Here is a 25,418-nt window from a genome sequence, read left to right as displayed (position 1 = left end):
ACGGACTGGTAAATCCTCGGTCATGGCGCTCCAGAGAGTGTGCGTTGGAAAGCAGAATTCGAGAAGACATTTTGAAGATCCACTATACACATCGGTTTCGCTGACCTCATGACTTCCAGCGAACTGCATGGGTTTCTTTCTGCCCATTTTTGTGCCTCATTGCACCGACATATCGACCGATTCGCGGAGGCACTGGGACGGATTGACTGTTTTCCGGATGAGGGCGAATGAGCGGAATATGCACACATGTGCGGATCTCGCCACCACGCAGCTGTGTTCCCGGAGTCCAGTAGATTCCTTGTCCTGTTGTGAAATTGTCGGGAAGGAGGTTCCATGCAGAATCGCGGTGCTGTTTCTTGGAGCAGGAAGCGAGGAAGTGGCCGAGTTCAAGGCTTGGATTTGCTTGAGCGAAGACAAAAAGGAACAAACATTGGCAACCACGCTGTGGGCAAGGCCTGCTCGCAGGTATAAAACAAGGACGAGCTAGTTGCCATCTTGCGCTTTTGAGAATCCGTATCAACCTCTTCCTTCAACTAAACCTATTTTTGCTATAGCCCCGAGTACTATTTTATTATTATATCAAGAAGCCAGCCTCGTCATAATAAACCCATGAGACGCGTCGGCATTACTTTCCTCGCTGCCCTAGCAGCTATCGGCACGGTCGGAGTGCTGGCCAACCCAGTGCCCGACGATTCATCAGATGTGGTGGCAACCACGACCAGCTCCCATGGCAAGGACGTCAACCCGACGCCATTTGTGATCCCGTCTCTGCAGGAGTGGCAGGGAGCCAAGGGCACGTGGCAGCTAACCAAGCAGACGCGAATCGTCGTCGACCCGAAGTACGCCAAGGGCGGCTCCTGCGACGCCCCAAACACGTTCATGGCGAACCCCTCGACTCTGACGGACTTTGCCAAGACACTGCAAAAGGACCTGCACGAGGTGACCGGCCACGAGCTCCAAGTCGCGGTGTCGAGCAAGCCCTCAAAGGGCGACATTTTCCTGACTTTGGGCGCTAACGCGCAGGACAAGGCCTTGAACCACGAGGGATACTTGTTGGATATCAACAAGAAGGGCGTGCAGATCCAGGCGGTGACATCCCGCGGAGCGTTCTGGGGCACACGGACGTTGCTGCAGATGGTGATACTTGCCGAGGGGGATGGGCTGGCGCAGGGCCGGGCCAGAGACTTCCCGAACTACAATGAGCGCAAGTTCATGCAGGACATTGCGCGCAAGCCGTTCCCGCAGTCGGATCTGCGCGAGTACTCGGTGGTGACGTCGTTCTTCAAGTACAACACCTTGCACCACCACTACAATGACAATCCGGGCATGCGCGTCAAGAACCTGATGCCCAACTGGAATACGTACTATTCGGGGTTCCGCCTCAAGTCGGATAACCCAGAGTTTGCCAAATACGCAAATGCAGATATGGCGTATACCAAAAAGGATATGCGCGAGTTCCAGGATTTCATCAAGGCGCACGGACAGGACCTGATTCCGGAGATCGATACGCCGGCGCATTCTTTGTGCTTTACAAAGTTCCATCCAGAGTGGTCGATTCAGAACGACACCGCGCGCGGCGACTGGCTTGACCTGGGCAATCCCGAAGTGTGGACGTTTGTGGAGAAGCTGTGGGGCGAGTTTGTCGGATGGTTTGACTCGCGCGAGATTTCGATAGGCGCCGACGAGTACGACGAGACCAAGGGCGACTTGGCGCGCAAATTCGTCAACCACTTCCACGACTACTTCCGGGACAACTTCAACCGCACCGTGCGCATGTGGGGCTCGGACGTCAAACTGCCGGGCACCATTGAAATCAAAACCGACATTACCACGGACCACTGGGACTGGACGTACTCGAACCCGGTGGATCTGGTGAAGCGCGGCCACAAGGTGTCGAATCTGAATGCTCCCGACGTCTACTTGGTGCCGCGCTCGCAGTCGTACTGGGACTACCTGGACAGCAAGAAGCTGTATGAGCTCTGGGAGCCCTGGGTGTTTGACATCCTCGACAAGACCAATTCGAGCCGCAATCTAAAGCCGAACGAGCCGCTGCTTACGGGCGGCGGGTTCGCCAACTGGAACGACTTTTTGGGTGAGTCTGTGACGCGCGTCGAGGTGTTCGACCGTGTGTCCAAGGCGGCTGGCGCTGTGGCCGAGAAGCTATGGTCGGGCGCGCAAAACACTCAGCGTGTTTCCTACGACGACTGGGCACCCAAGGCCAAGAAGCTGCTGGAGAACATCCCCGGGCTGACACTGCAGCGCCGGCCCAAGTCCAAGGGCCAGTTCGTCATTTCGTATGACTTTGAGGATGGTGTCAAGGATGCGTCTGGAAACCAGTACCATGGCGAGCTCAAGAACGGAGCCAAAATCGTCGAAATCGGCGAGGGCCACGGCAAGGCAGTGCAGCTCTCGAGCGATGCGTACATTGAGACGCCGTTGGAGTCGATCCGGTACCCGTACGCAATCGGGCTGTGGGTCAAGCCCACCGGTGACCAGCAGCCGAACGCCGTGTTGCTCGAGTCTGGCGACGGCAGATTGCTGATTAGCAATGCGACCAGCCCGACAGTGACGTTCGAGCAGGACGGGCACCAGTATGCGACGCAGATTATCCTGCCCAAGGACAAGTGGTCGCATATTGCGTTTTCGGCCGATGGCACCAAGACGTCGGTGTTCTTCAATATGCGCAGGCAGACGTGGGTGCAGTACTGGAACCCGAGGTGGGACCAGCTGCGCAACGAGACGATGGTGGTGACCGGACCGATTGGCACAATTGGCAGCGCCAAGGGCAATAGCGTCAACGGCGTGGTCGACGGATTCTTTGTGCTCAACCGTGCGTCGTATGGCGGCGAAATGGCGTTCCTGGGCAAGCATTACGCCAATGCACTGCCATGAAAGAGTCATGTGACGTGAACCCACCCAATAAATACCCTGACAGCTTGAGCAAGCAAAAGACATGACGCGGTTCTCCTTTCGTTCAATAGTAATTTCCCTTTTCTTTTTGTACTAATGGCATCTGCTCAGCCGTGCACGCATTTCGACACGCCCGAGGGGCAAGTGGGTGCTGGTCAGCAAGTTCCAGACGGAAGATGCGGCGAATCAGTTCCTGCCCAACATCGCCAAGGACATTGGCGCCGACGACCTGTGTGCAGGCGCCAGCAATTCGTCCACCATGGGCACAGTGCCGCCTACGATCAATGGTCCGATGCGGTTTGGTGCTGCCAGCACCGCTATGGCAGCCGGCGGGCTGATGTTCCCAAGCACACCGACGGCACCGGCACCACCGCCGCCACCGCCGACAGGCAGCAGCGCGCATGTACGCGCAAGCGAACCGACCCACACACGTGGCGATATTCCAAGGCAGCCGCAATGACGAGCCGACAGACGCACACAGCGAGCAAACAGCGGATATCAGCGGTGGGTCGTCGAGCGCATCAGTAGCCAAGAACAGCCGCAAGAGCAATTTTATGCGGGGCTGGCGCACCAAAGAACAGAACGAGGTTGCGGTGGGCAAGGGAATAGTGACAAAATGCACATCAACGTATGTGAGCCGGATGGTGACGACCGAGAACCTCGCCAAATGGATTGTGGACGAGCAGAGCGTGTTCCTGGTGTTCAATGCACCGAGGTGCCTGACGTGGGCGGGGGTTTCGGAGGCTGGCCGGGAGACACTAGCCAGGCTGGACCTGACGGGCACCACGCCCTTGTGCCATGCGGTTAGCGTGCGGTCGGCGAGCCGTGTCGATATCATTATGGGGTTTGTCCACGGCGACATGATCTGGTACGAGCCAGTGTCGGGCAAGTATGCACGGCTGAACAAGAACTCTGGATACGGGCCGGCGATCACGTGTGTGAAATGGCTGCCAGACTCCGACACGCTGTTCATGGCGGGCACGGCCGATGGTGCGGTGATGATCATGGACCGCACCAAGGAGGACTTTTATGTGCCCGGTATAGCGCATGCGAACCGCAAGGTCACGCGCATGGACCATTTCGAGGTGGCGCGGCAGCTCAAGCCACGCAGCAACCCGGTGGCATACTGGAAGCTGAGCAACCGCGCGATCACGTCTCTGGCCTTCGCACCCGACATGCAGCGCGTGGCGGTCACGTGCGAGGACGGCGGTCTGCGCGTGATCGACTACATGAACGAGCTCCTGGAGGACGTCTATTTGTCGTATTTCGGCGGTCTGACGTGTGCGGCCTGGAGCCCCGACGCGCGTTACATTGTGGCCGGCGGCAAGGACGACCAGCTGACGGTCTTTGGGTACTACGAGCAGATGGCCGTGGCCCGCTGCACCGGCCACTTGTCGTGGGTCACCGATGTGCAGTTCGACCCAGCGGCCCGCAATGCCTATCGGTTCATGTCGGTCGGTGAGGACGCGCAGCTGCTGGTGTGGGACTTTTCGCTGCCGGCGCTGCATCGGCCGAGACTGCACCGCACGCCGTCGCATCAGGCCGGTCACGTGCGCCACTCCTCAGACCTCGACTACCTGCATGGCCCACCCGGCGTCGACGACGCGCCCTCGGAGACGGTGCATGGCCGTGTGCCGCGCGACGGGTGCGCTGTGCTGCAGCCGCTGGTCTCTGAGCGCATCCACGAGGCGTCCCTATGTGGAGTGCAGTTCAGCCAGGACTTGCTGGTGACCGCGTGCCGGCAGGGCGTGGTGAAGGTGTGGCGGCGGCCGGTAGAGAATGTAATTTTCTGAAGACTCAATCAAAACTTTAATCCTTCTTGGCAGTGCCCGACACAATATCGTCGACGCGCAGCAAGAGCGACGCCGAGTCCACGGCAGTCTTGATGGTCTGCAGCTTGACGGCCAGCGGCTCCCAGACTCCGTACTCCTGCATGTCGGCGGGCACACCGCGCTCACCGTCGACTCCCCAGGACGTCAGGCCCTGCGCGTGCTTGGCACGCAGCTGCGTCAGCGTGCGAATCGCATTGCCGCCGCCGTTCTGGATCAGCGTGCGCGGGATGACCTCCATGGCCTCAGCCACGCCCGCATACGGCCACTGCTCGACGCCATCAACCTGCTCCTTGGCGCGCTGCGCCAGCTGCACCGCCACAGCCATCTCAGCAGCACCGCCGCCCGGGCACAGGAACGGCGTAAACATCACATTGCGGGCTACGCACATGGCGTCCTGCAGGTTGCGGTCTACCTCGTTCAGCGTGTCCTTGCCGGGCCCACGCAGCAGAATCGTGCAGGCCTTGGGGTTGCGGCACTGCGTCAGGAACGAAAAGTACTCGTCTCCGATCTTCTCCACGTGGAACAGCCCGCACGCCGTCCCCACGTCCTGCTCCTTCAGCTCGTCCACCGACGTCACGATCGTCGCGCCTGTGGCACGTGCAATCCGGTTGTTGTCGGTCTTGCGCATGCGACGCAGCGCCGTGATCCCCTGCTTCACCAGATGGTGCTGCGCCAGGTCCGACACGCCCTTCTCCGTGATCACCAGGTCGGGCTTCAGCGCCGCGATCTTGTCGCACATGGCCTTGACCTGCTCCTCCTCGATCTCCAGGATGCGCGCCCAGTCCTGCTCGCGCGTGATCTCAATGTTCGTCTGCGACTCGCCCTTCTTGTACTCCAGCGGGCAATCCAGCAGCACAATCCGCGGGTTCTCGATCCGCCGCCGCATCTTCGGGTGCACCACGTCCTTGTTGACCATCACGCCATCCAGCACGCGGCTCTCCTCGATCTCCCCTCCGGGAACCTTCTCCACACGTGCAAACCTCTTGATGTCCACCTCGCGCACATCTGCGCCCTCGCTCTTCGCCACAATCTGCACGGCCGTCAGCGCCAGTCCGCACATCAGGTCGTTCCACCGGCTGACAAACTTGGTGCCGATTGCGCTCTTAATCAGCTTCAGCATCTGGTCACGGTCGCTGGTGTCGACCGGAACCGAAATCTGCCGCAGGATCTCCTGCGCGTCAGAAAGCGCCCGCTGGAACCCACGCAGAATCACCACCGGGTGGATCTTGCGCTCCAGGAACGGCGCGCTGATCGCCAGCATCTCGCCCGCCAGGATTATCACGCTGGTCGTGCCGTCGCCCACCTCGTCGTCCTGCGTGCGGCTCAGCTCAATCATCGACTTGGCTGCTGGGTGCGCTACCTCGCATTCGCGCAGGATCGCAAACCCGTCGTTCGTCAGCGTGATCCCGCCCATCGGATCAAGCAGCATTTTGAGCATCGCGCGGGGTCCCAGGCACGTCCGCACCACGTCTGCCACCGTCTTGCCCGCCGCAATGTTCGACATTTGCGCCTTGTGTCCGCTCTCCCGCTGTTTGTTGGTGTTGAGAACAATAACCGGTGCGTTCATTCTTTCTGCTTTTTAATATTTTTTGCCTGGAGGCTAATGAAAAGGTATATTGAGCAAGATGAGAGAAAAACAAAGAAAAGACTGACTGCTCGCTGCAGTGCGTGAATTCAGCGGTGCCTTGTGTGTGTTTTTCTCTTCCGACAGCAAAATAATCGTGCCTTGCTTCTTCGTTGTTCCTTCCTGATCACTGTACCAGATCAACTCCACATAATCAACAGCGAAAGAAAATTTATCCGCAAACTGCAAACCGCAGCTCTGTACCATTTTTTGTTCCTGCGGCCAGCAACTCGTAAACCCCCAGCTGCGATTACAAATCCCCATCTCTCTCTCTCTTTGTAATATCCACATACACTTTTTCACTTTACAAAATATGGACTCTCAACCCCCCAGCTCCATCCCAATGAACGCGCAGAGCTCGCCTCTGTTCACCTGCATGGCGTGCCAGGTCGCCTTCTACTCGGCCGAGCAACAGCGCCTTCACTACCGCACCGACTGGCACCGCTACAACCTGAAGCGCAAGGTGGTTGGACTGCCAAGCGTAACGGCGGAGAACTTTGCGCAGCGCGTGCTGGCGCAGCAAGCCAAGGCGGCCGACGACTCGCAGCGCGCAAGCTTCTCGGCAACCTGCGACGTGTGCAAAAAAACCTACAGCTCGGAGAACGCCTTCAACAACCACCTGAATAGCAAGAAGCACAAGGAGGCCGAGCGCAAGATGGTGCAGAAGATCCAGGACGAGGAGATCCAGAAGATGGACCAGGAGCAGGAAGTTGTCGAGGAATCGGCGCCAAAGGTCAGCGAGTTTGTCATCAGCGATGATGAGGACGAGGACGAGGACGAGGAGGTGGTAGAGCAAAAGATGGATGTGGATGCGCCGCTGAGCAAGGAGGATGTGGAGCGCGAGCGCCGGAAGCAGGAGCGGCAGATCAAGCACCAATTGAACACGGCCACTACCGAGCAGGAGGTGATTGACCTGCTGGAGAAGAAAAAGAAGGCGGCACCGCGGCTCAACCCCGACCACGACTGCCTGTTCTGCCCGAACCAGTCGGACACGTTCGAACAGAACATGGAGCACATGGCCAAGGCCCACTCGCTGTTCATCCCCGATCTCGAGTACCTGGTGGACCTGCATGGCCTGATCCAGTACCTGGCCAACAAAATCTCCATCGCCAATGTCTGCCTGTACTGCAGCGGCCGCGGCCGCGCTCTGCAGAGCCTTGAGGCCGTGCGCCAGCACATGCTCGATAAGGGCCACTGCAAGATCGCGTACGAGGAGGAAATCGACGTCCTGGAGATCTCGGACTTTTACGATTTCTCGTCCACTTATCCGGACGCTGACCAGCATGACAAGGACGAGGAGCTGGATGAGGAGACGATGGCGGGACGGCGCAGTCTCATGGGAAGCGTCGAGGAGGAGGACGGCGAGCTGGTGCTGCCCAGCGGCGAGCGGATCGGACACAGGACGTTGCGCCGCTACTACAAGCAGACCATCCCGATGTTGCGCACCGAGAAGGACAGCGTTATGATCCACAAGATGCTGACTAATTATGCGGAGAACCCAGAGTACCAGAACCAGATCGTCCAGACCAGCCACAACCGTGAGCTGGTCATGGCCCAGCCCCATGGCCGCCAGGCGTGGAAGGACATGGCCACGTTCAAGGAGTACCGCCAGAGGCACGACTACAAGACCGCCATCGGCATGCGCAACAACGGCCTGATGAAGCACTTCCGCCAGCAGAACCCGTTCTGATTCCCCTCCTCGCTTTGTCGTCTCTAAATTTAAAGTCGCAAGTGAGGTTGCAAAATAACATGCCAACCTGCTCAACCATGGACTGTATGATGAACCCCAGTACTGAACCATGGTCTGGCCCACTCGCCACTGTTCAGTCGCTTTAGATATCATAAGCTATGACCCGATAACCAGCCACGAAATGTAGCCTTGAAGGCCAATAGTACTCTGAATGCCGCGGCAGTGAAAACCTTTGCCAGGAACCGCCAAGGGCTCCATGACCTTTCTGAGAGACGGCACTCTGCAGTGCACTGCAAAAGGCTCCACAGCAGAGATCCTGCCTTAGCATCGGCTGATGCAATCCAAACAGACCAGCTGTGCCAGCCACAATGTAAGGCAGGCAGCATTTGTCTTGGATTGAGGTGAGCTCGCATTGCGAGCGCGGGACAGTTAGAACAGAAGCATGTTTGGAATCAAATAAAAGAAAACTGGAATGAAAAAAATGAACCCTCAAGAGGGCCTCTTACTCCTCCTCGACAACCAGCTCGTCAATGTACGTCTTGAGGCCCTTGATCTCGTCGCGTAACTTGCTGTTGTCGTCGCGCAGCTCCTGCGTCTGCTTGCACAGCGGCTCTACCGCCGCCTGCAGCTCGCGCTTCAACAGCATCGCGACGTCCTCCTTCGACACCTGGCTGGTCTCGAGTCTTGCCAGGGCCTGGCGTGCCTGGGCCGCCTCCTCCTGCACCTTATTGAGGTTCTGCGTCATCGCCTCCAACGCACGCTCGAGCCTGGCAACTGTCTGCTTGCTCGCTGTCAGCTCCTGCTCGGTGCCACGGAGGCGCCCGGCCACTATCTCGGCCTCCTGGCGCATCTTCCGCTGCTCCTCCTCGACCTGCCGCTGCCACTCGCCCGACGGCTCCGCATGCGTCACCACTGGTGCTGCTGCGCGTGGCTGCGGCGGCGAAAACGACCGGCGGGCCTCACTGGGCGCCCGCTGTTCCTCCGGCTCGTCGCTGACAGCGCCGCTGGCACGCGCCTGCAGGGCTGCCAGCCGCTCAGCCATCGCAGAGCCCACGCGGCCTGTGGCCTTGAACCCGCCAGTAGGCAACTGCGGGCCGCCAAAATGACTGCGCCCGCCCAGGCCCTTGGGCTTCTCGGCCACCGGCGGCGGCACCGCCCGCACTGGCGGCTCCTCCACCGGCGCATCCTTGTCCTTCTCCAATGCGCTCTGCAGGGCCTTTGACTGCGAATCCTCCTCCACCTGCTTCTTCAGGCCCTCCGAGGTTGGCTTCTGCCGCGGCGCCCGCCGCACTAGTCGCTTCACGTGCGGTAGCGAGGGTGCCTTGATTGGCTCCAGTGTTGCCTGCTTGGGCTCCGGCGACGCCTGCTCGGCTGGCTCGCTCGACTCGCTGAGATCAGGCGTGACCTCAGTGTCCAGATCGCGGTCCTGTGTCTGCGTCTCCTCTTCCTCCCCCTCTTGCGCTTCGGGTTCCTCAGTGGCAGGCTTCTCCACCGGCTCCTTCTTCTCCTCGGGCTGGGACGCGATCTCCTCGTCGTCATCCTGGTCCTCTTCCTCCTCATCCTCATGCTGCTCCTCGACAGCGGGCTCAGGGGCATCTGCTGGAGCAGGCGACTCCTTTGGCGACTCCTTTGGCGACTCCTTGGCCGGTTCCTTAGCTGACTCCTTAGCCGACTCTTTTGGAGCTTCCTGCTCAGGCTCTTCAGCAACAGGCTCCTCCACAGCAGGCGCTTCAACAGGAGGCTCTTCGAAAGTACTACTGCGTGATAGCGTCTTGCGGGGCAACGCTGGAGCTGGAGCCGGAGCTGCCACGGGCTCCTCCTCCTCCTTGTTTGACGGGGAGCTCTTGCGCGGTACACGGTTCAGCTGGGCCAAAAAGTTCGGCACCTCCTCCTTGACCTCCTCCTTGAGTGGCGGGCGCCTGACACTGCGCAGCTTATGCATCACAGGCGCAGCAGCCGGCACCGGCGCATCCTCTGACTCCTCAGCCTCTGTCTCTTTCTTCGAAGACGGCGCCGACTTGCGCAGCATCGGCATGCCGCCGCCGGCAAAGATCGCGCCCAGGCCGCCCTGCTGCACACCGTACGCTGCCAGCTTGAATCCCTTGGGCTTGCCCTCAGCGCCCTCGGCAGACTCGTCCTCATTGCCTTCCTCGTCCAGCCCCGCTGACTCCTCAATCGCCTCGACCACGTGGCTTGGGAAATACCCCTTTTTGCCGTGGTACTCGCCCTTCCACCGCGGCTCGCCGTCTGTGCCTCGATGGATGATTGTGACTACATCACCGGAAATCAGATTCAGTTCCTCGTTCGATGTCGCCTCGTAGTCCTCGATGATCTTGGCCAGCTTCGGGTCCCCGCGCGGCTTGCTGGCCGGCGCGGTGCTCTCCGCATCCTTGCCACCCTCATCCGCCCCCTCCTCCTGGTCGTCCTTTTCTGAACCCGCCTCATCCTCCTTCTGGGGCTTGTCTGCGTCATCCCCCTCATCCGAAGCTCCCTCTTCATCGACAGTCTTGGGCACCTGCTGCACCTGCGGCAGCGGCGGCAGCGGCACTGATCCCTCACGGACACTTGAGGTGCCACTGGCCACTGACGATGCAGATGGGCGGCGCACCGGCAGGACAGGCGGAGCGCCCAGAGGGATACCTCCAGCGGGAAGCGGCTGCATGGAAAGAGACACGCCGAGCATGGGGGGTGCAGCTCCAGCTGGTGGCGGCGGCGGAACTGCGGCCGACGGAGCTGGCGGCACCTTGGGCAGTTGCGGCAGAGCAGGTCTGCCGGTAAACGGGTTGGTACTGGGCTGTGGCAGCGGGCGGCTAGGCATGGCAGGCGACGTAGTGCTCTCCTCGGGCTCCTAAGAAATAAAAGCAACAAAAAAGCGTTTAGGAAACAAGAAACCTTGGCCGGCGAGTTCCTTGAATATGCAATAGAAATGCAGTGTCGTCATCCCCCTCCAAAAACCCCTTTCCACGTGACATGTTACCTCATCAGGGATGGACGACGAATCCACAGCACCCGCGCTCTGAGCACTGGGCACGCTTCTGACGCTAGGGCCCTCGGTGCTGGGCACCTTGTGCAGCGGCTGGTGCTTGTGCTGGTGCTGGTGTTCGTGCTCGTGCTCCTTGGACTTGGTCTTCTTGGTGCTAAACAGCCTGCTTATGCGCTTCGACTTGTGCTTATCCTTCTTCTCCTCCTCATGCTTCCTCTCCTGGTCAACCGAGGCCCTTGGCGGCAGCGGCGGACTCTGCACCGGTGGTGCCGGCAGCCCGCCCGCCGGCTGCGTCGCAGTCCTTTTCGGCAGCGGCGGCAGCGACGTCGTGGTGGCAGCACGCGGAGGAATCGGCGGCAGCGGATGGGCAGCCGGTTCATTTGCGATTTCCTCGACAAAGTCGGCCGGGAACATACCAGTACTGCCGTTGTTCTTGCCCAGGCACCAGCCGTCCGTCTCCTGGATGATCTCGACTATGTCGCCGGGCTGCAGGGCCAGGTCGTCGTCCTCGACCGCCTCGAAGGACTGCAGCGCGCGCGCCATGCGCTTCGGCTTCTTGGGCCGACGTGCCGGCGGCGGCGTCCGGTGCTCCTCCACCTTGCTGACGTAGTTCGCCGGGAACCACCCAGACTCGCCGGTCGTCGTGTTCACCCCCACCCACCACTCGCCGTGCTCATCATTCGTCACATTGAGTGTGTCGCCGGGCGTCAGGCCAACCTCATCGGGCTTCGATTTCGTGTACGCTAGATGCGCCTTGGCCGTAAACTTGAAGGACATTTCGAGAAAATACAGTGTTTGTGAAATGCAAATAAAGAGGGTAATTGAAGCAAAGACAAGGCGAGAACCCCTCAGTTTGTCAAGGAACTGACCCCACCGCGGCCCTGTTGCCTTGGCAACTGTCATGCGGAGCGAGTTAGCCTCCGCCCCTAGAGCGGTGTTTATTTTAGACAAAGTCACGTGCATCTACAACCGGCGGCCCTCGTCGACCAGGCGCTGCTCAGTCCACAGCGTGTTGCCCGAGCACGCACAGACCTGCTTATCGTTCTCAAACAGCCCAGCACTGCGGGCCACCACGCCGGCCAAAATGCCCCTGCCGCTGCTGCCCTCGCTCTTCAGGTCGTCTCTGCCCTCAGCAATGACCATCGACCGGCCAATGATCTCCCAGACCTTGAACCGATCCGTCTCGAACGTCAAATCACCCCACCCGTCCTTGACCGTGATGTTCCCGAGGTCGCCCCGGTGGCCCGCATCCCTGCCGCCATGCTCTTTATTGTCCGGGTTCCAATGCGGGCCGCAGGACTCGGGCACATTGCTCAGGTCGCCTGCTGCATGAATCGCCACGCCGTGGTCGCCGTCGGGGATTCCGCTGACCGTAATATCCACAAAGCACAGCGAGTCGCTGACCTGGACAAACCGCGCCAGGCCCTTGGTCCGGTCGGTCAGCCTGCGGCCCTCTTCAAAAATGCACACAGCCGCTCCAATATTGCCGTTGGTTGATCCGGCCCCGCGCACCACGGCTGACCGCCCAGAGTCCTTGAACGCATTGAGCAGCTGTGTCGGGCTGGCCGTGCCCGAGACCAACACCGTTTTGTCCGCCAGCGAGATGTCGTAGGCGGTGACGCCTGCTGTGCTGCTGAGGATCTGGCCGATGTCATCGACGCAGCTCTGGCACGTCATGTCCACTGCAAATTCTACCTTGATAGACATTGCAAACGTTGCTGAATTTCCGGGTTCAAGAAATAGTTTATGCTGAAGAAAACAAAAAGAAAAGGTGTGCTTGGTCCATAAACTGCCCTTGCCCGATGGCGCCGCCTTTATGCCCATCGACGCGAGCTGGAGCTATATTTCCCGGTCGATTACTAATCCGCTATTCCGACTCGTACTTTGCAATGACGACATCGTCGGACCCTCTGTTCCTGGGGTTGGATCTCAGCACGCAGCAGCTCAAGGGAATCCTCGTTACTTCTGCCGGCGACATCATCCACGAAGCCACCATTCCATTCGACACTGCCTTCCCCACCTATGCCACCACCAACGGCCGCCACATCCGCAACGACACTGCCACGACTCCCGTGCTCCTCTGGGTCGAAGCCATCGACAGACTGTTCAGCGAGCTCTGCAGCTCAGGCTACGCATCCCGGATTTGTGGAATCAGCGGCGCCGCTCAGCAGCACGGCAGTGTGTACTGGACCCAGCAGGGCGTAGAGTCGCTTGCCAGGCTTGATTCGAAAGCGGCCCTGAAGGAGCAGCTCCAGAATGCCTTTGCTGTCATGGACTCGCCGATCTGGGAGGATTCGAGCACCGCTGTGCAGTGCAAGGGCCTGGAGCAAGCGGCGGGCAGCGCAGCTAATCTGGCCCGGATCTCTGGGTCCGTTGCCTTCGAGCGGTTCACGGGTGCGCAGATTGCGAAAATCAAGCAGACCGACCCGGACCGCTGGTCCCAGGTGGCTCATATTTCCCTAGTATCGTCGTTTGCCGCCTCGCTTATAATTGGCAAACTCGCGCCCATCGACGCCAGCGACGCCTCGGGCACCAACCTCTACGATATTGGCCAGATGGCGTGGTCTGAACACCTCTGCAATAGCGTTGACCAAGGGTTAAGTGCCAAGCTTGGGCCGCATCCCGTGATGGCCGATGCACAGATTGGCACGCTTGCTGAGTATTTTAGAGCAAAATACGGGATGCCGCCATGTCCCGTTGTTGCATTTACAGGCGATAATCCGTCTGCATTTGCTGGATTCGAGTCGCTGCTTTCCGGCGCCCGCAGCTCCGCCATGGTGATCAGCCTCGGCACGAGCGATACTGTGCTGTCGTCGCTCGACACGTACCCTTACGGCGCCGGCAAACCCACCAGTGCGTCGTTTACGGACGGCCATGTGCTACAACATCCAACTGACCCTGACCGGTATATGGCAATGCTGTGCTATAAGAACGGGTCGCTGGCACGCGAGCACATCCGCAATAGCATCTCCGCCGGTGGCTCCTGGCAGCAGTTCAATGATATGGCTGCCGAACCTGCCGATGCCAGACAGGTTCGGGTTCTTTTACCTAGCCACAGAGATTCTGCCCAAGACTAAGGGCACGTACCGGTTCGTGCGCTCCGATTCTGGTGATCTGGTGAGCCCACAGTCCAGTAACCGGTTCGCCGTAACAGCCGAGACATCTGCCGATGCGCGCATGATTCTGGAGTCGCAGGCAATGAGCATGCGTCTCGACTTTCGGCGCAAATCCCGCCAACTGCCCTCAACCATCGTTGTTACTGGTGGCGCTTCACAGAACCCGGTTCTGCGGCAGATAATCGCTGATGTGTTTGGCACTCCCGTATATACGCTTGGCATCATCGACAATGGCACGTTTACTGCAAAGAGCCCTGCAATGCCGGCGTACGGCGGCGCTATCCGCGCCATGCCAAGACATGCGGACAATGCCAAGTACGCGGTTATGCCAGTGTGCCACCCAGATAAGGAGCGCTGCGAAGTGTATGAAAAGGCGATGGTCGATTTCGAGTTCCTTCGCAATGTTGCTGCAAACTGGAAGTAAACGATTGGAGGGACATGCTCGTGTTTTGTTGGACAGCTATCGTGGCGGTGGAATTTAATAAATTTTCTCATACAACGGAAACCTTCGCCCTACCCGGCCTGCCTGTGGCCGGAGGGATTTGAACCAACTGGATCGACCGATTTTAGTCGGCAGCTGGGGGCAAGGCAGACAGCACCTGAAAAAGAAACAGGCGGTGGTTTTTTGTCCTACTGGGCCCGAGCATCTATGAAAAAAGCTCCTGGGCATAAATAGAGCACCGTCCTTCCTTGCTTTTTCTCCTTTACAGCCTACATTTTTCTTTTCTGCATACCCTTGTCGTTATCTCTGCCGACGGAATCGACGGTGAATTCCTCCCTTATCTCCAGCGCATTCTATTCGGCCCGCATTGATAAGCAGCCATTTTTTGTTCACGCGAACCTGCACAACCTCCACCAGCAGTTCAGCCTTGATTTTCCCAGAAAGAGTCACGCACACGCACATAATTAAGCAGAATGGCTTTCCCACTTACCGCAGCTACTGCCAGAAAATCGGCCCTGGGTATGGCCGCGGCGCCGTACACCCGCAACCTACCCGCACTGCTTGGCATGCGTGCATACAGCGCACGGCCAATCGCCCGTGACACCGCAGGTAAGAGAAATTTCCCTTCTCACCAAACAAAATATTCCCACCCCTATCTCCCCGCCGAATCCCAACTAACATGCAGGCCCCTTCACAATAGACCGTCCAAAGGTCACCGTGCAGACGATCCGCAAGATGTACAAAGACAATAAGCCGATCAGCATGATGACTGCCTACGACTACCCGACATCCGTGGCATGTGAGCGTGCGCAGATCGATATGACGCTTGTCGGCGACTCCCTGGCTATGGTAGCCCTGGGCCACACCGACACATCCCAGATCACCATGGACGAGATGGTGCACCACAGCAAGGCCGTGGCACGCGGCCAGCAGTCGTGCTTCCAGGTCGCCGACCTGCCCTTTGGCTCCTACCAGAACGACGAGGCGACTGCCGTCAACAATGCCATCCGCATGGTCAAAGAGGGCCGCGCTGAGGCCGTCAAGCTGGAGATTGGCCGGCGCGGCGCGCCCAAAATCGACGCAATCGTCAATGGCGCTGGCATCCCTGTCGTGGGCCATATAGGACTGACGCCGCAGACTGCCGTGGCGCTGGGCGGGTTCCGCGTGCAAGGCAAGTCGGTGGCCAAGGCGCAGGCCCTGGTCGACGATGCGCTGGCTCTGCAGCAGGCCGGGTGCTTCGCCATGGTGCTCGAGGCGATGCCGTCGCTGGTTGCTGAGACGATCACCAAGCTGCTGCGAATCCCGACTATTGGCATTGGCGCTGGCTCAGCCACCTCCGGCCAGGTCTTGGTGCTATCAGACATGGTCGGGTTCTTTGACCGGTTCACGCCCAAATTCTGCCAGAGCTATGCTGATCTGGGTCCGCGCATGGCCGATGCCATCCAGGAGTATGATGTGGATGTGAAGAGCCGCCAGTTCCCTGTCGAGGGCATCCATACGTACGCAATGCCACCTGTTGCTGAGGAGAGGTGGCGGGAGCACGTGCAGAAACAGTTCGGGCTTGAGCTCAGCGGGCTTACAAGCGGTGGCCATCAGCCAGCAGAGCCCAAGCCCATGGCAGCTGCTACCACGACTGGCATCTAACGCATTTCTCTAAATTTGTACTCCCTATTCGATACCAGAAATGGCAAATCTCCGAATGTTTCCCAGAGATCCTCGCTTCCCACAACGGGAGGCTGCACAGACATGTGGTGAAATCCCAGCAAGTCACACGGCCAAACAGTAGGAAGGATGCTCATTTCTTGCACCCTTGCACTCTTTATATAGCAATGACCAGCGAGTACAACGCCGCCCAGCGGCTTCTGCACAAGATCAAGCAGAATGTCAGCGAGTTTGAACTGGACACACGCACCGACTCCCAGGTCCTCCAGGCCGGTATTGCCCAAGACCTGCAGACGCTTGGCAAGAAAATTGCCGAATACCGCATTCTGGCCCGCCAAGACACCAACGAGCGCAAGCGCCGCATGATGATTGACCGGGCAACTGCCATGGCCGACGACCACGAGAACCTCAAACGACGCGTTGAGAAGATAAAGCAGCACAAGCAGAACCAAACCACATACTCTCACGAGCGCGCTGAGCTGTTCCAGCGACCAAACGCCTCACAGCCCATGGATACGGCGATTACTATGGATGGCCCGCAAGGCGAGGATGCGTTTTATCAGCGTAGCGAGTTGGCACTAGACAACTACATCGCTCAGGGTGTGGCGTCGCTGGGCAATTTGCGTGAGCAGCGCGGGATGCTGCAGGGCGCGCATAAGAGGATCCTGAACGCCGATAGTACTCTAGGGCTGTCAAAGTCAGTTATCACGTATATCAACCGGCGGACGACCCAGGATAAGATTATTCTGGCAGCAGGTATGCTGGCTACGTGTGTGGGCATTTACTTTATTGTGCAGTATTTCGGTTGACCCTTTTTTCTAACAAGATTGCCGCTTTCTGTATGTGTACGCAAGTACACTGCATGCATTCAGTCATACACGATATTGACATGGTCTCTGATGTTGCCAGCAGGATATGCGGCAATATAACAAGTAAAGCTGCGGGTTGAAGAACGTGAATTGTAAAGTAGACTGCAAAAGGCTCTAGTGGAAATGAAGGCGCATTTACACGTTTTTTAGGGCGCACCAGTGTTGATGTTGGCAAGAGCAGCGTCCAGGAACTCGCCACCCACATTGTCATAGTAGATGTCAACTCCCTCAGGAGCTACCCTCTTGATCGCCTCGACAAAGTTTCCGCATGTCTTGTAGTTGAAGGCAGCATCAGCACCCAGGCACTTGGTACATCCGACCTTGTCGTCAGAGCCAGCAACACCAATAACACGCAGACCGCGAGCCTTGGCGAGCTGAACAACAATCTGGTCAACAGTGCCCGATGCTGAAGAGGCCAGGATGGTCTCACCAGCCTTGGGCTTTCCGACCTCCATCAGCCCAGTATATGCAGCAAACTACGGCAGGCTGAAGATAGCCACAGCGTCGCGCGCGCCAGTACTGGAGTCCATCAGAACCTCGCGCACAGTAGCAGCATCGACTACCGAAAAGCTCTCCTAGTTGGCACCTGGCGTACTGACAATATCGCCCTCTGCCAAACCAGCACTAGTTGATGCCTCGACGGCAGCAGAGCCAAGTTGCTGATCGGCTCGTTAATCTCATAGCGAAGGACGTAGCTGTCGGTTTCGCCGGTCAGACGGCCATGTTGGTACGGATCAATGGAGAGATACAGGGTGCGAATCAGTACTTGGTTCTCCCTCAGCGAGTACTTGGTAGGATCTGGCTCTGTGGCGATTTTAAAGTTGTCGAGGCTTGCAAGACCACCGGGCGAGAACTTGTTCGCCAGAATGTGGATATTGATGCGTGAGTTTGACATTTTGGATACTTCTGGATCTGGTCAAAGATTGATATAGCTCTTTGTTTCATGCTCCCCCCCCCCCACGATTGTGCATGGCTTCTTTTATACCTGTGCCCGGACGTACCAGTATATGATTCTTTCAGAAGCCATGTGCACTGCTTCATTCCATGCTTATTAATGGATCCTGTGGAAAACAGGGCCCGCCAATGAATTACTGGAAACATCGGTGATGAGCAAGCAGCAATAGCCACAGTGTTCCCAGAAGTCCAAGGAATGTCGCCGATACCTTTGCACTCGCTAGTACCTGCCTTCTTTGGGTCGATAGCACTCTCCTGAAAGGGTAGGGGATCGAAGTTGTCGGACAGCCGACGGCCTTTGTGTTACGTCCAAAGGGTTTTCTTAGTAGACTTTCACGACTAAGCCCCGACATAAGGCCGCATGGCTCACTCTGTCGGACTCGCAATGAAGCCCACTCTTCGGCCATTCCGCACTGTTCACTAAGGTTGCTTCTGTTTGCAAAATACGTGCACTTGCAAGGTCTGGCTCTTACTTCCTTATTGCTCTCTTTTCTTTTCTGCGAAATCTGCTGCACCCTTGAATACGGCACCTAAGAGATCACCATGGAAGGTGCCCGTATACTGCCTGAAACAAAGGGTAATAAGAGCCTGACTGATAGCTCCTAGTTGCAGATAGTATCTCCTACGATATATACAAATGCTTAGGATACAGATTACAGTAGCTGGTGCGTTCCCTGTGGCCTGTGTATTACTCGTGGCTGATGCACACCATGCGGTTAGTGCATTTCCAGTACCTGAGACCCTAAAATAGCCTGAGGCATTAATACAAACCAGGACACGTGGAGTTCCTGAAGCATTCGCATCGCCTGCACCACTCGCTGTGGTTGCAGTTCTGCCACTTGGATTTTGAGTTGGCTCTGCCACTAGCCATACCCTCATTTTCATCTCCTGCAGGAAGGAGGACTGCCATGACTTGTCTTATACGTCGGATCAGAGGCATCGGCTATTCGTTATATCCATCTGAAGTGGTCACTACTTTTGTTGAAGAGGTTTCAGGACCCTTTATTTTGCGGGTGCGTCGGCGCTGCTGCACTGACAGTGTCGATTAGGCTTGGCAAAGACGACTTTAACTCCACGTGCTTGCTTGTCAGCAGACCATTTATATTCCTATGTTAACTTGCCTCGATTAATTCCCAACTACACAGCCATGTAATATCAGCGATTAACACATCGATATAGCAAAAAACACATGGCGGAAACTGCATTTTTCATATATTGCTTTGGTGAGGGCAGACGATGTGGCGTCATGGCCGTAAACTAGTGAGGCCACTCGAATAAGATGTCCCAGCTAAATTTACAGGTGAGCAGCAAGGTAAATTTGTTTGCAGTAGTAATGATGGCAGCAGAATATTGCGAATTCAATGCTCGTTTTTAGAAACTCATCATGTATTTCTGCAGCACGCTATATTTTACAAATCAGCCCTTTCTCTGCTAGCATAGACTCCCTTCTATCTTTTATCCCGATTTGCACCTGTACTTTTCTTCAGTGCAATCTCCTTCAGATACATACAAAACTATCATTTTTCCATGACACCTGAACTAACAAACGGGGTTCATAGTGACAAATCACACCCCAGGAGCAATGGTTCATTGAGCGCCGAGAAGGACCATGTTCTGGACCGACTCAATGACCACTATGACCGCGACATCCTGGATTTTGTCCGCTATTACGGCTGCTGCCCAGAGGCGCAGTGTGCGCATGTCCTCGACCTCGACATTGACACAATAACTATTGAGTGGTCGTGGAAAAACGGCGACGTGACTTGCAAGGAAACGCGCAAGTTTGACATTAACAAGCAGTGGGGTCCAGCGACTACCATGCGCCGAGTCATGGATATGGCACATGATGCACACCGTGCACTGCTGATGCGACGTGTGCGTGAACTGAGCTCTAAGGATGAACGTACACCAATTGTGTTCAAGCTACCACCCATGCCTATCGTTGTAGCCACCATCGGTGGATTTCTGGCTCTGTGGTATTTCGCATACACCAACCAGCAGAACCTGGTCACTCTGTGGGTTTACTGGGTGCTGCCACAAAGGCTTTTCCGCTTCATGCTCGGGTCACTGATCTTGGTGCACAGCGCCGAGGCCATCGTTATGTTCCTAGCTTGTCGCAGATACAGGCGCCGCGAGCCGCATACGATGAGACTGAGCACACAGCTGCAGTATACATTTAGCACGCTTGTGTTTGGGTTATTTTCAGGTATTCAGTTCACACGCCAGGCATTCAAGCATTCGGACCTAGCCATGTCTGTGCAGCTGGGTGTTGAGGAGGCAGCAAGTCAGGTCCGCTAATAGCCTCTATTGAAGTTCACACATAAGCTTAATTTCGAACAGAATAAAAGCTGTGTTCAGCTGAAACGGTCTGCGATTTATGATAATGTGCCACTATTGCAAATTAATCTGTTTGGCTTCAGTTCAATTCGCATTTGCCTTTTACTGCATTGCGCAGCAGATTCAGCTTTATCTATGGTTTTGCCTAACTCAAGACAGGACTCTGTCATGTGCACATTGAGACCACCATATCAACCCAAGTGATCTGCATGCCTATCTAGTCCATCCGGTCCATTTTGAGCAACCATATACTTGCCTGCAATGCCCACACTGAGATGATCACTGCCTCGGCATTATTTACCAATACTATGCCCCTAGAGAAAAGCCTTAAACTATGCCTCCTAACCTTAAGATCTGTTGAGTGGTTAGTCCACATCTCACACTGCAATTATTTTGCACCACACCATCTAGTCATAGGCCATCTGGGCAGTTACTGGGTAGGGCTATACATTTGTAGGTTCCTAGTATTTGGCTATATTCTTTCAAGAACAAGTAATTAAGGTGCTGCCAGTACTATGCTGTAGATATATCACTTTTTAGTTGCACACTAGGCACTAGTAAACAGCATGAGTGATGGAGGTTAGAACAATAGTAGTGTTGATATCGTCAACTAAGCTTAGTGCCCCAGTTGCTATAGGTATAGAGGCAGCAGCTATAATTGTGACAACCTACGTCCTGGACTCTAGCATCCTTGCCTAACATTGCATGTTTTCAGCTGTCGCTAGCAGACTTGACTAAAAATACCCTAGCCATGCTGGCTATCTAGCCTTATGAAAGTTGCTGAGACATGTTGGCCACAACCCCTTTTCCAATCTCTACTACATACAAGTAAAACACAAAGCTATACAATAGGTTATTGGCATTTACTGCCACAATAGCAAAACACGCTATACCCCAACCTTCAGGAAGTGAAAGCAACCCTGTGGTCGTGCTGCATTGCCTCCTTTGCTCAACACTAGTCTTATAGTTTTTTCACACTATGAATGGTGCTGGAGGCAACTCTACTCGGCTTTTGTTTGACGACGACGACTACCCCGGATCACCAATGGGCAGCATTGTGTTTGCAGTGATAACGCTCGCAGTTATTCTTGTCCTGTTCAAGATTCTCTACGAGCGGTGTGTGACGCCGCTGTCGGCTGTGCCTGGACAAATCGTTCACTCGATAACCAGCATTCCGATGCGGTACCATATGATACGAGGCGACTTGCCAGAGTTTTTGCTGAAGCTGCACCAGAAGTTTGGACCGATAGTACGGATTTCACCTCAGCGCGTATCGGTTGCCGACCCGGACATTATCAGGCATGTTCTTGGCTCGCACACGTTCAGGAAGACGCCCAGCTATGAGATGCCCGAGGGGATTGAAGCCAATGCATTTTCGACACAATCTCCGGAGCTCAGCACGCATAGGCGCAGACAGATAGGGGCCGCTTTTTCGCACCGCAACTTGACTGGCATGCAGGACAAGATTTTCGAAGCGACAGTTCTGTCCGTGCGGGAGAAGCTTGATGCCAAGTTGGCTGAAGCGGCTGACAACAAGGGGCAGGTTGTGGTAAACATCTACTCGTGGTTCTCGCTGATTTCGCTCGATACCATTGGGATATTGGCGTTCGGACGCAATTTCCATGCGTTAAAGAACGAGATGCATGAGCTAGTTCCACTGCTGAACCGTGTGCGGGTCCTCAGCTATGTTACCATGGCGTTTCCGTGGCTGAAGCAGATCCCGAGGCTGGTTGGGTGGAGGCTGACGACCATTTCAAAGGTTCTCGATTTTGCCCATAGTGCGGTTATCGAGAGACGTGCACAAGAGCAGATTCCAGTTCCCGATATCCTGCAGCACCTGATTAACGCTGGAACAGTTCCAGGAGACCAGTGCCAGCCGATGAGCGATTCCCAGATCGCCTCTGAAAACCTTGTGCAGCTGCTGGCAGGGGTTGACACTACTTCTTCGGGGCTGACGTGGACTTTGATGCTACTGTTATATAATCCGCACATTCTGAGACGAGTCGTCAGTGAGCTGCGCAGCGAGTTTCCGCAGGACCACGTCATTTCCTTCTCCGACTGTCGCCAGCAGCTGCCATATCTGACATCGGTCATTACTGAATCGCTCCGCATTATGCCACCAGCGCCTGGCATGCTACCGCGTCTGGCACCTGCTGACGGCGTGCGGCTAGGCGGATATTTTCTGCCGGCTGGTACATGGATCTGCTGCGCTATTGGGGCGCTGCACATGAACCCGTCTGTGTTCCCGCAGCCGAGTGCATTTGATCCTGAGCGGTTTTTGGGCGAGAAGAAGCCTGCGAATATGCTGGCGTTCTCGACTGGCGTGCGGGCGTGCATTGGCAAGAACCTGGCGCTAGTCGAGCTGCATGTGGTGCTGAGCAACCTGCTGCTGCGATATAATGTGAGGATTGCAAAATCGGAGGTCAGCAGCCGACAGCAGGATGGTGAGTCGGAGGTTTTGGCTGGAAGGGTGCCCGACATTCCGCACAAGACGCATATGACCATGAACCCGACACGGCCAGAGCGCGACTGTCTGGTGGTACTTTCGCACATATAAAGTTAATTAGGAGTAAAGACGCAAAAATAACAGTAACAAATTACATACTCTGGGCGATGCCATTAATGTCGGTGCCACTACGTACGGACAGCAGGATCTTCCAGATATGCTGCTCACGCTCACGGAATGCCCGGCGCTCCTCGCGGTCCTCCTGCCACTGCTCTCTGTACATGGTCTCCCACCGTATCCGCTCGGCTCGCTCCTCGCGCCACCGCTCCTGGTCCAGGGCCAGTCGCTGCCGCTCCAGCTCCAGCCGCTGGTACTCGAGCTGCACATACGCGTCTGGCAGAATAAGCCCACTTGTACCCAGCGAGTCGCGACGCCCAAACGGCAAACCAGATGCCTCTGGCGATGCACCATTAGCAGTAACTGAGCTGAGTAACACTGCCTGCTGCTGCTGCTGCGTCAGAGACTGCGATCGCTGCTCTGCATTGGCGGTCGAAGACCGAAGCCTTTTTGCCGGTGGCTGGCCAGCAGGGGTCGATGGGACGCCCAGTGTGTTCACTTCGCCTGCAGAGCCGGACATCATACCGAAAGCCGAGTTAGTAGCCTGCGCCGACAGCGTCTGACGCAGCGGCAGCGACTGCGGCACAGATAGTTGCGGCGACCCAGACGACCAGTCGGCGATCGCTGCAGTATTTGGCGAGGGCCCGAGCATCCGCTGGGCGCTCATAATCGACGATTCACCGACAGATGTCGTGATCCCCAGTTCGTCGGTTGCCGTGGTGGCAGGGATATTGGCCATTGCGCGTGCGGCGCGGTAGGCGCTGTCAGTATGCGAGGACGGGGTTCGGGCAAATGCAAGCTGCGTGGGCTGTGCTGTAAACCCTGCTGTGGTGGTCGTTGCGGGCGACGTGTCCATTGAGAGGCCAGCTCTCTGAAGCGCCTGCACTGTGTGGGTGTTGGCGGCTGCAGCTGCAGCAATCGCGGCGGCGGCAACAAGCCCATCTACATGAGGATTGATTTGTATGTATGTATGCATGTGTGTGTTTAAATCCGGTATTTATGCGCTGCCTCGGTCATGTCGCCGTGTCGGAGCACAAATCATATCAGCCTGTCCGGCAATTCCTTCGCAAATATTTCTTTGCTGCTGTTGCCATCATGTGCAGACAGGATGCAGATCCCCCTTTGGTCAGCAAGTCTGAAGGCGAATAGTGGAGGGATGGATTTTCAGCAACAGCAGCCTCTTCGTAAAAGGACATATCCAGTTGCTGAACATATTCGAGCTCAACAACACAGAAAAGGGAGGGAGAGGAGGACACTGAAAATCGTGCTGCTGAGCGCCATTTTTCACATCCGTTTTCTGTGCCCAGACGGCCCGAACATTCCAAGGAGGTGAAAGGAGTTCGGGATCAGCTTGTCATACTTTCGGTGCTGCACCCAACAACACACCTAAGATCGCTTACCTTGTTGGATGGCTGCGGCAGTGGTCGATGACAGCGCTATCTCCTCAGGTGTTAACTGGTGTCGCGGCTGATCGGCCAGCACAGAGTCGTCCCCCATTACGCTAATCCCCGCTACCTGTTGTGGCTGCTGCTGCTGCTGCTGCTGTTGAGATTGTTGCTGTTGCTGTTGCTGTTGTGGCTGTTGCTGCTGCTGTTGACGCTGCTGTGATGCACCATTAGAGCTAGCCCGGGCCTGCTGTCCTTTGCGCTGCTTGGTCTTTGTCAGGCAGCTGATGCACGTATTGTACAGGCTGCCGTTCTGTCTGCGTTGGAAGGCATCGAACGGCATGCGCTTCTTGCACGACGAGCAGAAATGCGTGGTGATTGGTAGGTCCATCAACGTGGCGCGCCCATTACCTTGCCGCTGCGCTGGCGATGTGCGTTGGTGTGGTGATGAGTTGGATGACACTATGACCGGTGACTGGGTTACAAATGCCTGCGAGCCTACAATGGCGGGTCCTGCGGAAACGGTCACCCCGCCCTCGCGGGTCAAGAGGTTGCTCTGTATTTCCGCAACTGAACTCATGTATGGATTTTAAGGGGGTGCGGGTTGTTCCCAAAGATGGAAAGCTGTTTCGAAACACTAAACACGGAGGCGATGAAAAATGCTGGTATTTTTCAGTAGTTTCCGGGAAAATGGAAGGAAGGGTACACGCGAATATTTCAGAAGAAACGAGGGTGCAGGGAAGAAGTGCTCGAATGGTTTTTCTGATGGGTGCTGAACACTGCTCTTTTAAACGCAAAGAAAGTTGTGAGGCACCGAAAGCAGTAAAAAAAAGCATCCGTGTCACTTGTTCGCGAGCCACATAAATTGTTTTCCTCCTTTTGCCAAAACGCACAATCCGGCACGACCTTCTAGAAAACCGTACATCCCATGGACGATGCCTGCCAGCAGATATTACATGACGCGTGTTTGTCCCCAGCTGCTGCTGTATTTTTTCTTACTCGGAGAATACGTGCCTGAATGGGCTGCTGTTGCCAAGCAGGGCAGTGGTCT

At 56.4% G+C, this 25,418-nt stretch overlaps 13 protein-coding genes across 13 annotated transcripts; 8 read left to right on the top strand and 5 right to left on the bottom strand.

The window, feature by feature from the left end:
• Positions 1–521: 521 nt before the first annotated feature.
• DL89DRAFT_39840 (glycoside hydrolase) lies at positions 522–3,102 on the top strand. The gene has a single exon (XM_040891625.1). The coding sequence runs from the start codon at positions 610–612 to the stop codon at positions 2,890–2,892; it is 2,283 nt and encodes a 760-aa protein (XP_040741857.1). The 5' UTR covers positions 522–609; the 3' UTR covers positions 2,893–3,102.
• A 779-nt stretch (positions 3,103–3,881) lies between these two features.
• On the top strand, positions 3,882–4,703 carry DL89DRAFT_225396 (WD40 repeat-like protein; the record flags this gene model as incomplete). The annotated part of the gene is made up of 1 exon (XM_040884749.1): positions 3,882–4,703. One exon carries the CDS (start codon positions 3,882–3,884, stop codon positions 4,701–4,703), a length of 822 nt encoding a protein of 273 aa, XP_040741856.1.
• A 16-nt stretch (positions 4,704–4,719) lies between these two features.
• On the bottom strand, positions 4,720–6,360 carry DL89DRAFT_248368 (T-complex protein 1; the record flags this gene model as incomplete). The annotated part of the gene is made up of 1 exon (XM_040885146.1): positions 4,720–6,360. Exon 1 carries the CDS (start codon positions 6,307–6,309, stop codon positions 4,720–4,722), a length of 1,590 nt encoding a protein of 529 aa, XP_040741855.1. The 5' UTR covers positions 6,310–6,360.
• Positions 6,361–6,596: 236 nt separating this feature from the next.
• DL89DRAFT_269157 (uncharacterized protein) lies at positions 6,597–8,407 on the top strand. The gene has a single exon (XM_040888187.1). The coding sequence runs from the start codon at positions 6,680–6,682 to the stop codon at positions 8,054–8,056; it is 1,377 nt and encodes a 458-aa protein (XP_040741854.1). The 5' UTR covers positions 6,597–6,679; the 3' UTR covers positions 8,057–8,407.
• A 42-nt stretch (positions 8,408–8,449) lies between these two features.
• DL89DRAFT_39824 (uncharacterized protein) lies at positions 8,450–11,041 on the bottom strand. The gene has a single exon (XM_040891624.1). The coding sequence runs from the start codon at positions 10,872–10,874 to the stop codon at positions 8,559–8,561; it is 2,316 nt and encodes a 771-aa protein (XP_040741853.1). The 5' UTR covers positions 10,875–11,041; the 3' UTR covers positions 8,450–8,558.
• A 753-nt stretch (positions 11,042–11,794) lies between these two features.
• Positions 11,795–12,746, bottom strand: DL89DRAFT_303122 (copper chaperone for superoxide dismutase; the record flags this gene model as incomplete). Its single annotated transcript, XM_040890866.1, has 1 exon — positions 11,795–12,746. The coding sequence occupies one exon, from the start codon at positions 12,744–12,746 to the stop codon at positions 12,003–12,005; it is 744 nt and encodes a 247-aa protein (XP_040741852.1). The 3' UTR covers positions 11,795–12,002.
• Positions 12,747–12,907: 161 nt separating this feature from the next.
• Positions 12,908–14,649, top strand: DL89DRAFT_269156 (actin-like ATPase domain-containing protein). Its single transcript, XM_040888186.1, has 2 exons — positions 12,908–14,071; positions 14,100–14,649. The coding sequence occupies exons 1-2, from the start codon at positions 12,929–12,931 to the stop codon at positions 14,577–14,579; spliced, it is 1,623 nt and encodes a 540-aa protein (XP_040741851.1). The 5' UTR covers positions 12,908–12,928; the 3' UTR covers positions 14,580–14,649.
• Positions 14,650–14,951: 302 nt separating this feature from the next.
• DL89DRAFT_39797 (uncharacterized protein) lies at positions 14,952–16,328 on the top strand. Its single transcript, XM_040891622.1, has 2 exons — positions 14,952–15,206; positions 15,298–16,328. Exons 1-2 carry the CDS (start codon positions 15,071–15,073, stop codon positions 16,239–16,241), a joined length of 1,080 nt encoding a protein of 359 aa, XP_040741850.1. The 5' UTR covers positions 14,952–15,070; the 3' UTR covers positions 16,242–16,328.
• Position 16,329: 1 nt separating this feature from the next.
• DL89DRAFT_39804 (uncharacterized protein) lies at positions 16,330–17,300 on the top strand. Its single transcript, XM_040891623.1, has one exon. The coding sequence runs from the start codon at positions 16,427–16,429 to the stop codon at positions 17,066–17,068; it is 642 nt and encodes a 213-aa protein (XP_040741849.1). The 5' UTR covers positions 16,330–16,426; the 3' UTR covers positions 17,069–17,300.
• DL89DRAFT_303109 (NAD(P)-binding protein) lies at positions 17,275–18,023 on the bottom strand (the record flags this gene model as incomplete). The annotated part of the gene is made up of 2 exons (XM_040890865.1): positions 17,275–17,604; positions 17,724–18,023. The coding sequence occupies 2 exons, from the start codon at positions 18,021–18,023 to the stop codon at positions 17,275–17,277; spliced, it is 630 nt and encodes a 209-aa protein (XP_040741848.1).
• Positions 18,024–19,501: 1,478 nt separating this feature from the next.
• On the top strand, positions 19,502–20,462 carry DL89DRAFT_39790 (uncharacterized protein). The gene has a single exon (XM_040891621.1). The coding sequence runs from the start codon at positions 19,610–19,612 to the stop codon at positions 20,378–20,380; it is 771 nt and encodes a 256-aa protein (XP_040741847.1). The 5' UTR covers positions 19,502–19,609; the 3' UTR covers positions 20,381–20,462.
• A 905-nt stretch (positions 20,463–21,367) lies between these two features.
• DL89DRAFT_269154 (cytochrome P450) lies at positions 21,368–23,018 on the top strand. Its single transcript, XM_040888185.1, has one exon. The coding sequence runs from the start codon at positions 21,399–21,401 to the stop codon at positions 22,974–22,976; it is 1,578 nt and encodes a 525-aa protein (XP_040741846.1). The 5' UTR covers positions 21,368–21,398; the 3' UTR covers positions 22,977–23,018.
• Positions 22,966–25,000, bottom strand: DL89DRAFT_269153 (uncharacterized protein). Its single transcript, XM_040888184.1, has 2 exons — positions 24,383–25,000; positions 22,966–23,924 (listed from the first exon to the last, which is right to left on the bottom strand). Exons 1-2 carry the CDS (start codon positions 24,756–24,758, stop codon positions 23,017–23,019), a joined length of 1,284 nt encoding a protein of 427 aa, XP_040741845.1. The 5' UTR covers positions 24,759–25,000; the 3' UTR covers positions 22,966–23,016.
• Positions 25,001–25,418: the final 418 nt, after the last annotated feature.

The sequence above is a fragment of the Linderina pennispora genome (assembly GCF_002104995.1).
Source record: "Linderina pennispora strain ATCC 12442 chromosome Unknown DL89scaffold_11, whole genome shotgun sequence".
NCBI lineage: Eukaryota > Fungi > Kickxellomycota > Kickxellomycetes > Kickxellales > Kickxellaceae > Linderina > Linderina pennispora.
Note: the sequence above shows the minus strand (reverse complement) of the source record. Positions and strands in the feature narration are given on the sequence as shown.